Below are 14,568 nucleotides of genomic sequence, written 5' to 3'. Positions count from 1 at the left end.
TTCTTTTGGTCACTTTTTTAGCTTTTTTTTGTTGCGTTTACATCCTCATTTTCTTCTCGTTTTTTGCCTCTGTTTTGAAGAAGATATTCAGTCAACAAAATCTATGAACACTGAGGAAATACTACAGCAACAGCTCAACCAGATGTTTGTCGTTCAGGGCTTTCTCTTGGAGAGGTCAGAACTGAGCTGTTGAAGCTAAATGCTAACCGGTAGCATGCTAACGTCTTGAGCAAACTTAAACACTGACTCACTGGTTCCTTCACATAAACGTGGGTCTCTGTTTTTACAGTTATCTTCTTCAGTAATGATCATCAGTACATAAAAATGGCCGACAGAAAGTTATCCAAAAACATTCCATGCACAGTTCCCATTAGTGTGATTCTATTCTGTTTTGTGAAGTTACATCTGTGCGTAACATTAAAAAATAGGTCAGGACTTGAGAAACTTTTCATCTCTACGTCTTCCACTGTAGACAAACTACTTAGCCGACTTCCTGTTTCACCGCCGACTCTCCCTGAAGTTTTGCTTATTGTTGTCATGGAAACACTGTGTTTGGGAAGTGTGTCATCTAAGCGGCTCATTTTACTGTTTCAACAAAGGAAAAAAGGGCAGACCGGAGAAAGATTGTTAAACTCTTACCACCCGGCAAAACCAAATGCATTCTCTCCTCTTTGCCATTGTCGTCACTTTTTATTTCCCCTTGTGTGTTTTTAGCACTTTTTTATTACTTTTTTGCTGCTCTTCTGTCACTTTTTTGCTGGATTTTTGTCTTTTTTTTGCTGGATTTTTGTCTTTTTTCTGATGGATTTTTGTCTTTTTTCTGATGGATTTTTGTCTTTTTTCTGCTGGATTTGAGTCTTTTTTTCTGCTGGATTTTTGTCTTTTTTCTGCTGGATTTTTGTCTTTTTTTTTGCTGGATTTTTTTCTTTTTTTCTGCTGGATTTTTTTCTTTTTTCTTCTGGATTTTTGTCACTTTTTGCTGGATTTTTGTCACTTTTTTGCTGGATTTTTGTCTTTTTTCTGCTGGATTTTTGTCTTTTTTCTGCTGGATTTTTGTCTTTTTTCTGCTGGATTTTTGTCTTTTTTCTGCTGGATTTTTGTCTTTTTTCTGATGGATTTTTGTCTTTTTTTCTACTGGATTTTTGTCTTTTTTTCTACTGGATTTTTGTCTTTTTTTCTACTGGATTTTTGTCTTTTTTTCTACTGGATTTTTGTCTTTTTTGTCTTTTTGTCTTTTTTTCTACTGGATTTTTGTCTTTTTTGTCTTTTTGTCTTTTTTTCTACTGGATTTTTGTCTTTTTTGTCTTTTTGTCACTTTTTCTGCTGGATTTTTGTCGTTTTTTTTGCTTGATTTTTGTCTTTTTTTTACTGGATTTTTGTCACTTTTTCTGCTGGATTTTTGTCACTTTTTCTGCTGGATTTTTGTCATTTTTTCTGCTGGATTTTTGTCATTTTTTGCAGGATTTTTATCTTTTTTTTGCTGGATTTGTGTCACTTTTTTATTGCGTTTTTGTCATTTTTATCGCTTCTTTGTGTCACTTTTTCGCTTTTTTTGTTGCGTTTACATCCTCATTTTCTTCTCGTTTTTCGCCTCTGTTTTGAAGAAGCTTTTAGATTTGCAGAATTTGGAGAAAACATGTTCAGGTGGGAGTTAAGAGGTTAAATCCAATGCGATAACAACATGCAAAAGTCTGACAAAAGTCCAACCAAGTTCTCGCTTTGAATTCCAAACCAGAAATCTTTCCCACCAATAAAAAAGCTTGTATTTTGCTCTATTTATTGTGTGAAAAGTAATACAGAGCTGCTTTAACAACAAGAAAAGGTGCCAGAGTTTGAAAACCAGTGCCAGCAGACCCGACCAAACCCCTTTTGGTCTGGGCCAAAGACCAGCGTTGGTCACGTTTGGAGCTGATTTGATCAGGAGAGGCGGTGGCAGGGGCTCCTTGCTCCACTTCCACTTGCTCTCAATTCTGGTTCTTAACAGCTTAGCGCAGAACACGCAGAACTATAGCTCCAGGAATGTTTGGCATCTGAGCTTCGACATAAAGCAACGACGAGACGGATTTATCAAAGGTCAAAACGCTCCCTGCTCTTTTGTCTCAGTGTGATATCAGCGGAGCATATCAGGACTATAACAAAAGTCAGACAGACTGGATGGATCAAATATTTCCCTTGAACCCAAACCAAATAAAAATGCATCGAAATCAGAGCCCCGCACTGCAAAAAGTGGATTCTGAGCAAGTAAAAAATGTCTTACTTTAAGAAATAAGTTCTTATTTTTCCCCTAAAAAGTAATAATGTTTTACCTGCAAAGTTTTCTTGAGAAAAAAAAATCTTATTTTAGGAAATAAAATCTAGCCATTTCTTGTTCAGATATATTTGCTAAAAACATTCTCATTTTTCTTGTAAGAAGAAAGAAAATGTTTTGAATCTTCTTCAGTTTTAGAAATTTTTTCTTATTTTAAGAAAAACTAAGATCAACAGCTCTTAATGTAAGAACTGATTCTCACAGAGAGAAAATACATTCCATTCTTTAAAGTGGGCGGCTCGGTGGCACAGCGGTTAGAGCCTCAGCTTCACAGCTGGAAGGTCCTGGGTTCGATTCCCACCAGGACGAGGCCTTTCTGTGTGGAGCATGTTCTCCCCGTGTCTACCACTAAAAACATGTACAATAGGTGAATCCTCCAGCCAGGTGATTCTGACCATCAGCCTGGCTCCACATCATGGAGGCGGGTCATGCGGGCAATACTTTCCTTAAATATTAGTATCTATTAACAACATTTTGCTCAAAAATGTGTGTAATTTAGAAAATTTTGCTTAAATCAAGCAACATTTAAGTGAAATACCCACAATTTTTCACAAAATAAGAATGTTTCCTTAAATTATTCCATTTTCTGAGGACATTTTGCTTAATTCTAGCTATTTATTTGCTTAAATTTAGTGTTTCTTTCTTGTTTTATGATGAGAAAAATATTCTAGAAATAAGAATTCTTAGCAAGAAAAAAATGCTGACCCCATTGGCAGAACTTTTTCCTTAAAACAAGACAAAATGTCCTTGTTTTTAGGAGGGTACCTTTTGCAGTGCAGAGTGAGAGCTTCGTCATGTAAGATTGATTGAAACAGCAGGATGGTGAGTGGATGTATTAGCATCAACTACACTGCCCTGATGAAAGCACGTGTCCAACATTACAGACCCAGGTACTCAAAGACACTGAGCACCCCATACGAATCGCAAAGATTTGTTCTTGCTGCTATTTCCCTGATCAACAAGTCGGGATCTAATCTGCTTTTTGTCTTTGTTGTTTTGGTCTAATGGCTTAAACCTCTGTGGTGTCTTTAGCGAAGGCACATCCTGTTAGTATCTGGAGCACTTACAAGTTTGGATCTAAGTGTTTATTTCATTCTTTGAATAATGTGTTACTGAGGATGTAAATGTCCGGACATTTTCCATGGAAACTTAAAGGGATATTTCAAGAATTTTGACATAGGACCTCATTTCCTAGTTATCCAGAGTGTTGTTGATTTCTGGGGATATTTATACAGTGGGGAAAAAAAGTATTTGGTCAGTTTCACATAGACATTGTATTGGATTTTGGCCAAATCCTTTTTTTCCCCACTGTATATATTTTTTAATTCATGCAGTCCTTATATTTGAAGAGTTTAGCGGTGCTAGGCTAGTGCTAGGCTAGTGCTAGTCTATGGTAACTAGTAGCCTGCATTAAAAACCTCCTCTAAATTATAGGCTCGTCCTCCAAACGTTGCCATGTCTGATTTATAGAAAGCTCCTTTGTGAATTACACGTGTAGTAATGGCGGCCGCAGGTAAACAAGCTACTGTAGATCCGGTAACCGAGCAGATCACTCCGCCGCTGCGTAGCTACAACCAGGAAGCTGCTCAATTATGAGTTCTTTTAAATGCAAAATGGTTATATTTCAAAAAAATATTCAGTCAACACAGACATGTATATAGTTAGTCTGGTGTTATAAGTGATTTGCCTCAGGTGCTCTGGGCTTGGGTCAGACTGTTTTTAATGCAGGCTACTAGTTACCATAGACATGCACTAGCCTAGCATTAGCCTAGCACCACGAAACTCTTCAAATATAATTAAAAATCATATAATATCCAGAAATCAACAACACTCTGGATAACTAGGAATGAGGCCCTTTGTCAAAAATCCTGAAATATCCCTTTAAGCTCAGACATTAAAAAACTGGACACTGTTCATTCAGCTCTCGACCGTGATTGGGATATTAAAGATATTTCAGCTGATATCCATGAAATCAGGTTTATATACACTGCAAAAAGAAACTAACTAGATCAGTATAAACATCTCAATTTGAGCATAATAATCCAAATTTTAGTTGTTTTGACTGGTTAAGAAGTCGTTGTTCATTTGTCCTGGATTATTTCACTTGTTCTGAGATGTTTCTGACTCGTTTCGATACATTTCCTCCTTATTTCAGGTCATTTTCTTTGCCAATGGGGAAAGAAAATTGGTCTTGTCTCATTGGCGGTTTTACTTTCTTATTTCAAGCGAGATTTACCCTAGAACTGGTCTGAAATGTCCTCAAACAAGCAAAGCAAACTCGGTCCGATCAGGAAAAGTGTCTAAATGAATGAAAACCGCTGAAAACAAGAGACATTTCCTCAATTCAAGTCATTTAAGCCAATGCTTGATATTCACAGTCCAGTTCAGCTCCAACAATATGCATGTTAAACTGATAAGAAGTGAACCATAAGCGAGTGTAGGGGTTTTAAAAGGTATAAAAAGGTATAATATCAAATGTTATGTATCTGTGGATCCCTGGAAAAGCTCTCATAACCTGGAAGAACAAGAAGAAGATGGTGGTGCAACAAAGAAGCTAAAGTCCAACAGATCAACCGTGAACCGCAGTGAAACAAAACCCAAAGCTTCTCCCGCCGTTCCTCACCTTTTTCCCCGCGGACCCCGTCTTGACCAGGCACGACTTGGCGAGCGCCAGGTACCCCCCGACCACCTCGATCTCCTCCGCCGCCGGGTACCGCTTCTTCAGGAGCGTGCCCAGCTGCGAGTACGGGGCCTGGGGCGGCGTGGACCCCGGCGTGGACCCCGGCGTGGACCCCGGCGTGGACCCCGCCTCGGGCAGGGCCTGCTGGGGCGAGTCCGTCTCCGCCCTCCGCTTGGGCACCACGGTGAAGGTGTTCCCCTTCCGCCGGTTCACCAGAGGGCTCGGGGCGGGCGCTCTCTGCTGCTGGGGCGGATCCACCTCGATGTCGTCGATGTTCGTGACGGGGAGGTGGTCGGCCGGAGGGGGAGGGGAAGGCGGAGGGGCCAACGTAGGGGGGGAAACACCCGGGGTAGGGCTGGCCGGTACCGGGGAAGGCGATTCAGGCTGATCGGACGTTTCAGGGAAAGCGGCAGGAACGATCACCGGCTTCGCAACTGGTTTTGTCGGAGAAGATGGTTGATTTGTTGGAGAAGATGGGGGTTTTGTGGGGGAAGATGGGGGTTTTGTTGGGGAAGATGGTTGTTTTGTTGGAGAAGATGGGGGTTTTGTGGGGGAAGATGGGGGTTTTGTTGGGGAAGATGGTTGTTTTGTTGGAGAAGATGGTTGTTTTGTTGGGGAAGATGGTTGTTTTGTTGGAGAAGATGGTTGTTTTGTTGGGGAAGATGGTTGTTTTGTTGGGGAAGATGGGTGTTTTGTTGGAGAAGATGGGTGTTTTGTGGGGGATGATGGGGGTCTTGTCACGGCCGAGGATGTTTCAATGGGTGCAACTTTTCCTGGCGCTTTCGAACTCTCATGGGACGCACTCTTGACCGGAGTGGCTTTCGAAAAGTCATCGGTTGGCACTGCCCTACGGGGTCCGGCGGGGAGGGAACCCGCGGCCGCAAGCCTCCGTTTGGGGATCACCGTGAAGGAGTTCTTGGACTGGAGACGCAAATTCGCCAAGGCCCTCGCTTGCGTGTCGTTGTCGGGGATCCCGGCCAGATCGGGCTTCGGGGAAGGGCGGATCTCGAAGTCCGGGGTGGAGCGGAGCGCGGCGGACGGCGCGTCGGACTCGCTGGCACGTGCGCGACGGGTTTCCGGAGAACATGGCACCTTGGCTTTGGGACCGTCCGCCTCGTCTTTCGGGGGGCTTCTCCCGTCTTCGAAGCGTTGGCGGAAGGAGTAGACCGAGTGGTTGGGAGTCCGAAGGGGGCTCTCCGGTTCAGCCTTTGGTTTGAAAGCCCCCGTCGTTTGCGAAAAGGGGGTCGCCGGTTCGAACCTCGGCTTTGGCACCGCGTCCTGCTTCGGCGACCAAAGTCTGGGCCGGGCACTGGCACCGTCCAAATCCAGCAGGTTCTCCGTGCTGTGCGACTTCTTCTGCAGCTTGCCGTAGTTGCTGTCGAACTTCTGCAACATGCGGCTCACCCTCCCCTGCCCTTCCCCCTGATCGTCGTAACCCTGCAGCTCGTGGTCGGGCCGTCCCAGGGTGCTCAGGTTCTCCTCGCTCTTGCTTATCGTGGTGTCGTAAATCACCACCTCCTTGGCTCTTATCTCGGTCACGGCACTCCCACGCCGGTCCAAAAGGTCGTTCAGCGAGCTGTACGCGCTCACGCCGTTGGGCTGCCACTTCGCGGCCCCGCCGTCGGGGAAGAACTCCGGGTCGGACTCGATTATGATGATGTTCTCGGCCCTGATAGTCCGTATGCCGGGCACGCTGCCGTAGAGCTCCAGGATGTGCTGAACGGGACGGGCGGCGCTGTCCCGGTCCTGCCGCCTCCGCCGCTCCTTCTCCAGCTTGATGAAGGGGTTTTCCTCCAGGGGGCCGAGGCTCTCCTGCAACAACAAGACAAGACATGAGTGGATGCAGAGATTTAGTCATATTTAAACCCCTGAACTCCCACCTGAACCGAGCACATTTTCTCCGGTTTTAACCGAGTCCAAAAGCTTCTGGAAAAAATGTGTGAAAATAGCAACAAAACTGAGACGAAAACAAGGATTAAAATGTGAAAAAAGTGAGGAAAAACGGACGTAGAAGTGACAAAAAATGGACGAAAAATGGACGAAAAAGTGACAAAAAATGGACGAAAAAGTGACAAAAAAATGACAAAAATGTAAAAAAAAATTACAAAAAAGTGACAAAAAATGGACGAAAAAGTGACAAAAAAATGACAAAAATGGACTAAAATTTGGCAAAAAAGTGAGAAAAAATTGACGAAAAATTGAGAAAAAATTGACGAAAAAGTGACAAAAAAGTGACAAAAAAATGACAAAAATTTGGCAAAAAAGTGAGAAAAAATGGACAAAAAATGGACAAAAAATGGACGAAAAAGTGACGAAAAAGTGACAAAAAAATGACAAAAATTTGGCAAAAAAGTGAGAAAAAATTGACGAAAAATCGAGAAAAAATGGACAAAAAAGTGACAAAAAAATGACAAAAATGGACAAAAATTTGACAAAAAAAGTGAGAAAAATTTGACAAAAAATTGAGAAAAAATGGATGAAGAAGTGATAAGAATTTGACAAAAAAAAGGGAATAATTTGACGAAAAAGTGAGAAAAAAGTCACGAAAATTTGACAAAAATGAGTCGACTGCCCAACAAAAAAACTGATGAAAAAAAATCTGGTGATGTGAGGAAAAAGATCAATTTAGTTTTGTAGGTCTTTCAAATGAGGCGTTACACTGGCCTACAGGGTTTGGGTAAAGCTGAACTGGAGAAAATGCACTCGGTTCAGGCGGGAGTTAAGAGGTTAAGCCAGAACAGGGATTCATGAACTCCTGAGGGTGATGACCGTGCAAACTATGACTGTAAAACGTAGTCGTAAAATGTAAACATTAAACAAACCTTATTCCTTTTCACCACCTAATGTCTGTCTTTCAGTTTAACCTCTTAACTCCGACCTGAACCGAGCACATTTTCTCCAGTTTGGCTTTACCCTAATCAAAAAGCTTCTTGGGAAAAAAACCACCAAAACAGCCACGAAAAATGAGAAGAAAACAAGGATGTGAACGCAACAAAAATTCTACAAAATGTGACAAAAATTCAACAAAAAAGTGACAAAAATTCAACAAAAAAATTGACAAAAATTCAACAAAAAATGACAAAAATTCAACAAAAAAATGACAAAAATTCAACAAAAATGTGACAAAAATTCAACAAAAATGTGACAAAAATTCAACAAAAAATGACAAAAATTCAACAAAAAAATGACAAAAATTCAACAAAAATGTGACAAAAATTCAACAAAAATGTGACAAAAATGTAACAAAAATGTGACAAAAACTTAACAAAAATGTGACAAAAATTCAACAAAAATGTGACAAAAATTCAACAAAAATGTGACAAAAATGTAACAAAAATGTGACAAAAATTCAACAAAAATGTGACAAAAATTCAACAAAAATGTGACAAAAATTCAACAAAAATTCAACAAAAATTCAACCAAAAAGTGACAAAAATTCAACAAAAATGTGACAAAAAGTGACAAAAATTCAACAAAAATGTGACAAAAATTCAACCAAAAAGTGATAAAAATTCAACAAAAATGTGACAAAAATTCAACAAAAAAATGACAAAAATTCAACAAAAAAATGACAAAAATTCAACAAAAAAAATGACAAAAATTCAACAAAAATTCAACAAAAATGTGACAAAAAGTGACAAAAATTCAACAAAAAATTGACAAAAATTCAACCAAAATTCAACCAAAATTCAACAAAAATGTGACAAAAAATAAACAAAAAAATGACAAAAATTCAACCAAAATGTGACCAAAAAAAAACATACAAAAGGTGACACAACACAGCAACAACGCGAGGAAAAAGATCACTTTTGTGGGTCTTAGCTTTCAAATAAGCTTTCAACAGCCAAAAGAGGACAGAATGCATTCGGTTTCGGCGGGTGGTAAGAGGTTAACTTTAATTCTAGTGTATCCTAAAATCATATATAACTCAATGTGACCCAGTATAGTCAGGTCTGTACAGGATCTGGTACATGTTTTCTTCATGCTATGTGTGACAGCATTTGAAAGCTAATTACTGCATGTAGTGTGTAGTATGTTCTATTCTTGTTGATTTAAATGCGTCATGGCCCTATACACTGACACCAGAACCCATCCCTCACCCCTCGGGAACGCTCCCCCCATGAACCCCCTCTCCTCCATTGGCCTCCGTGCGTGCGTAGCCTAAAAAATCTGTAGCCCCACCACCGCGTCCTCCTCCTCCTCCAGCCAAGTCTCGTCTCGTGCGCGCACTCCTCCTCCTCCTCCGCGAGCTCTTTTTTTTACCTGTAGCACCAGGCTCTCCTCATCCTCCTCCCTCGGTGCCGCCGTGTGTCGCGTCTCTTTGTTGCCCCCAAAGTGCTGGCTGGCCGTGGTGATGGTGTAGTTTCGCCCATTTCCTCCACCGTCTTGCTTGGAGCCATTGACAACCGCGGCGCTCCCGTTGTGCCGATGAGGGCCAGCCGCCGCCGCCGCAGCACCTCCACCTCCTCCTCCAGGGCTCCCCTCCTGCGCCCCCGTCCCGCCACCCTTCGCCCTCCGCCTCTCCAGGATCTCTCGCTTCCAGGCCGGCATCCGCGGGCTCTCTGGCTGCTCCTCGCGGTCCTGGCGGAGGACGCGGACATCACCTCCGCCAGACATCGCGGCGGCGGAGAGGACGCAGAAGAAGGAAGAAGGAAGGGAGGGAGGGGGTGGGGGGGGGGGGGGTTCGAAGGCGAAGACAAAGGAGGGCGCGTGGAGGGTGCAGGGTAAATGGCTCCGTGGAAGGTGAGGGGAAACGTTCAGCGCGCGCCGGGACACATCCTCCCCGTTTCCCCCGTGCCTCCTCTTACCCGTCGGTCGGTGCGCTGTGGCTCGCGACGCACGGGCTGGTTGGGTCCGGTGTTGTGAGGCTGCGGGGGCGGAGACGCTGCGGATTCAGGGCCGCTGCGGATTGAGGGAGTAAAACAATCCCCAATGAAAACAGTTCACAGTTCAGTGTCGTGAAAAGAGAATATCGCATATGGAAGAAAATACATTTTAATGACAGTGGGAAAAGTGCGTTAACCTCTTTACCCCCGCCTGAACCGAGAGGATCTTTTTCCTCATGTCATCAACTCAACCTCAACTTTTTTGTCAAATTTTACCATATTTTTGTATTTTTTTGTAATATTTTGTCGCATTTTTGTCATTTTCTAATCATTTTTTTTGTAAATTTTTTATCATTTTTTAGTCAATTTTTTGTCAATTTTTTATCGTTTTTTGTCATTTTTGTGTCCAATTTTTATCATTTTTTTGTCCAATTTTTATCATTTTTTTGTCACATTTTTGTCAATTTTTTATCATTTTTTTGTCACATTTTTATCACATTTTGTCACATTTTAGTCATTTTTTTGTCACATTTTTTGTCATTTTTTCGTAATTTTTTTATCATTTTTTTGTCACATTTTTGTCATTTTTTTGGTCAATTTTTTATCACATTTTGTCATTTTTTTGTCACATTTTTCTCATTTTTTTGTCACATTTTTATCTTTTTTTTGTCAAGTTTTTATCACATTTTGTCATTTTTTTGTCACATTTTTTGTCATTTTTGTGTCCAATTTTTATCATTTTTTTGTCACATTTTTGTCATTTTTTTGTCACATTTTTGTCATTTTTTTGGTCAATTTTTTATCACATTTTGTCATTTTTTTGTCACATTTTTCTCATTTTTTTGTCACATTTTTATCTTTTTTTGTCAAGTTTTTATCACATTTTGTCAAATTTTGTCACGTTTTTGTCATTTTTTCGTCAATTTTCTGTCAATGTTTTCTCACTTTTTTGTCACATTTCCATCATTGTTTTCGTCTCAGTTCTGTTGCTATTTTCACACCTTTTTTCCAGAAGCTTTTGGACTGGGGTAAAGCCAAACTGGAGAAAATGTGCTCGGTTCAGGTGGGAGTTAAGGGGTTAAAGTAGTCCAATTTAACAAATATACACGTGAATACATGTGCATTTACTCAACTCCTTTCAAGGTACTTGTTGTTAGACCCCCCTGCACCCCACTTTGGGAATCACTGGTGAGCTATCACATCATGCACTCAAACCCAAAGAAAGCTACATTCGCTTTACTTATAACTTGAAAGCCACTGCTCCTACTGCACTTAAATTAATGTTATTGCTCCAACAAATGGGGAGAGCAGGGAGCCTTGTAACGGCAGTGGTACATACATTTAGAATACTCATTTACAACACTACTGTTAACCCCTTAACTCCCACCTGAACCGAGCACATTTTCTCCAGTTTGGCTTTACCCCAGTCCAAAAGCTTCTGGAAAAAGCTGTGAAAATAGCAACAAAACTGAGGGGAAAACGATGATGGAAATGTGACAAAAAAGTGAGAAAACATTGGCAAAAAAGGGACGAAAAATTTATGGAAAAGTGGCAAAAATGTCACAAAAAAAAATTTACAAATTTTTTTTACAAAAATGTGACAAAAAATGACAAAAAATTGATAAAAAATTTACGAAAAAATGACAAAAATGTGACAAAAAAAATGGAAAAAATTGGACAAAAAATGACAAAAATGTGACAAAAAAGGACAAAAAAATGGACAAAAATGTCATAAAAATTTGACAAAAAAATTGAAAAAAATTGACCAAAAATCACAAAAAAATGGACAAAAATGTGATAAAAAATCACAAAAAAATGACGAAAAAATGACAAAAATGTAACAAAAAATTGACGGAAAAAAGACAAAAATGTGACAAAAAATGACTAAAAAATGACTAAAAAATTGACAAAAATGACTAAAAAAATGACTAAAAAAATGACAAAAAAGTTACAAAAATGAGTTGAATACCCCAAAAAAAATTATTGAAAAAAAATCTGATGACGTGAGGAAAAAGATCCTCTCGGTTCAGGCGGGAGTTAAGAGGTTAAAGGAACCGGCCACCGTTTTTCCATACTGAGATATGTTCTTACCTGAGCTTAGACGAGTTGATTCGTACCTGTCTGGTCTTTATGCGTGTCCTCAGTCACGCAAAAAGACCAAAGACACTCACACATGGGCCCTGGGTGACAGTCTTGCACCTGCAGGAGCCGGAATTCGAACCGCCAACCTTCCGATCATGAGACGACCCTTCCTAGATCCAAACATACATCACAGGGCTCAATCATTAGCTTCATATTATGACATTATTAAGAAAGCAGTTTTAATGATGTACTAAAATACCTGGAATCTGCGTTTCTTCTTCTAAACTTTGTGCTTCTGCTTCGACAAACGGAGGTCGTGGATCTGCGGTCGTGGATCTGCAGCTGCTCCGGTCCGTAGACTCCGCTCCGCCCCGCAGCAGAGTCCCGGATGTCGCTGATTGGTCCGGCCCGAGTCAAACCCCGCCCACTCGCCCTCCCGTTTCTGTTGTTGACCATGGCAACCGTCGACTGTCAATCACACTCCGGACCCGCCTTCTTTGCTCGTCACTGTAAAAATAAAACCATTAAAAAAAAAAAAGGAAATAAAAAGAATTACGATCCAATCTTAGCCTCTTTTGGGTTAGTCCTCGTAAACTTTACTCAGGCTGGATTAACCTCTTAACTCCCACCTGAACATGTCTTCTCCAAATCGAAAAGCTTCTACAAAACAGAGGCAAAAAACGAGAAGAAAATGAGGATGAAAACGCAACCAAAAAAAAGCTAAAAAGTGACAAAAAGAAGCGACAAAAATGACAAAAACTCAACAAAAAAGTGACAAAAATCCAGAAAAAAAGATAAAATCTAGAAAAAAAGTGACAAAAATCCAGCAAAAAAAAGACAAAAATCCAGCAAAAAAAAAGACAAAAATCCAGCAAAAAAAAAGACAAAAATCCAGCAAAAAAAAAGACAAAAATCCAGCAAAAAAGTGACAAAAATCCAGCAAAAAAAGATAAAAATCCAGCAAAAAAGTGACAAAAATCCAGCAAAAATAAATAAATAAAAATCCAGCAAAAAAGTGACAAAAATCCAGCAAAAAAGTGACAAAAATCCAGCAAAAAAGTGACAAAAATCCAGCAAAAAAATAAAAATAAAAATCCAGCAAAAAAAGTGACAAAAATCCAGCAAAAAATGACAAAAATCCAGCAAAAAAAGACAAAAATCCAGCTAAAAAGTGACAAAAATCCAGCAAAAAAGTGACAAAAATCCAGCAAAAAAAAGAGAAAAATCCAGCAAAAATAAGACAAAAATCCAACAATAATAAAGTGACAAAAATCCAGCAAAAAAAAGATAAAAATCCAGCAAAAAAAAATCTGATGATCAATTCAGTTTTGTAGATCTTAGCTTTCAAATGAGGCGTTACACTGGCCTGCAGGATTTGGGTAAAGCTGAACTGGAGAAAGCCTAGCCTTGCACTAGCCTAGCGCCACGAAACTCTTCAAATATAAGAACTGCATTAATTAAAAAAAAAAAAAAAAAAAAATCTCCAGGTATCAGCAACACTCTGGATAACTAGGAAATGAGGCCCTATGTCAAAAATCCTGAAATATCCCGGCAGTGCTTTATAAATAAACAGGGTTGGATTGAAGCGACCACTGTGCTTTAAGTCATTGCTTTGTCCCTCATCCTGTAAAAAAAATGAATCAATAAATGGCTCTAATTTCAAATTCTAAAAATAACCACAACATCTATGCTTGATCATTGGACTGTCATGGATTTGTTTGTGTTTGTTGTGTAGATAAGCCTGTGACGCCACCTGTCGATAATCCGGATGAAAGTCATGCACATCAGCAGTAAGAGAGGCCTATTATTGGCTCTATACAGATTATGTGCCTCATCAAACATTTATCACTGGGCTTTAATTACCAGTATGTCTTTGGGCACTTGTTTTTAAAGAATATGCCAATAACTACTACTTAAGTCTAAATTACATTCTATCATTTGGCTGGAGCTAGGGGAGCATTTATGGCTTTGTCTAATTGTTGTAAAATATTTATTCTACAATGGAGAATGCTGTTTAATATTGATAGTAGGACAATACTATTAAAACACAAACTGGACACTGATTATGCACATAAGTAGGCTATATATTTGTGATAAGGTTCTTGAATTCGCTACACCAAAAACTTATTGTTATTTTTTGATACCTGGTCAACTTTAACCTCTTAACTCCCGCCTGAACCGAGAGGATCTGTTTCCTCACGTCATCAGATTTTTATTTTTTTTCCATCATTTTTTTGTTTTGTTCCTATCCATTTTTTGTCATTTTTTGTCATATTTTTGTCATTTTTTTGTCATTTTTTTGTCAAATTTTTATATTTTTTTGTCAGATTTTTGTAATTTTTTGGGTGACATTTTTGTCATTTTTTTGTCAGATTTTGTCAGATTTTTGTAATTTTTTTGTCACATTTTTTTTAATTTTTTGTCGGATTTTTGTCATTTTTTCATATTTTTTTATCAAATTTTTGTCAATTTTTTGTCAATTTTTTGTATTTTTTTTGTCAAATTTTTGTCATTTTTTTGTCAATTTTGTATCACATTTTAGTCACATTTTAGTCATTTTTTCGTCAATTTTTTGTCACATTTTTGTCATTTTTTTTGTCATTTTTCCATCAATTTTTTATCAATTTTTTGTCATTTTTTGTCATTTTTTTGTCAATTTTTTGTCATTTTTT

At 39.5% G+C, this 14,568-nt stretch overlaps 1 protein-coding gene across 1 annotated transcript in view; it reads right to left on the bottom strand.

Annotated features, from left to right (window-relative positions):
- Positions 1 to 9,640, bottom strand: part of tprn (taperin) — a 52,368-nt gene extending 42,728 nt beyond the window's left edge. The window contains exons 1-2 of the mRNA XM_079581094.1: positions 9,252 to 9,640; positions 4,932 to 6,800 (exon numbers count right to left, since the gene is read on the bottom strand). Coding sequence (XP_079437220.1) covers positions 4,932 to 6,800; positions 9,252 to 9,605 — 2,223 coding nt within the window. The 5' untranslated portion in view covers positions 9,606 to 9,640. The remainder of the gene's footprint in view (positions 1 to 4,931; positions 6,801 to 9,251) is intronic.
- Positions 9,641 to 14,568: the final 4,928 nt, after the last annotated feature.

This window comes from Gobius niger, assembly GCF_951799975.1.
Source record: "Gobius niger genome assembly, chromosome: 22".
Taxonomy (NCBI): Eukaryota; Metazoa; Chordata; class Actinopteri; order Gobiiformes; family Gobiidae; genus Gobius; species Gobius niger.
The sequence above is the reverse complement of the archived record's forward strand: the minus strand, read 5'-3'. Positions and strand labels throughout refer to the sequence as shown.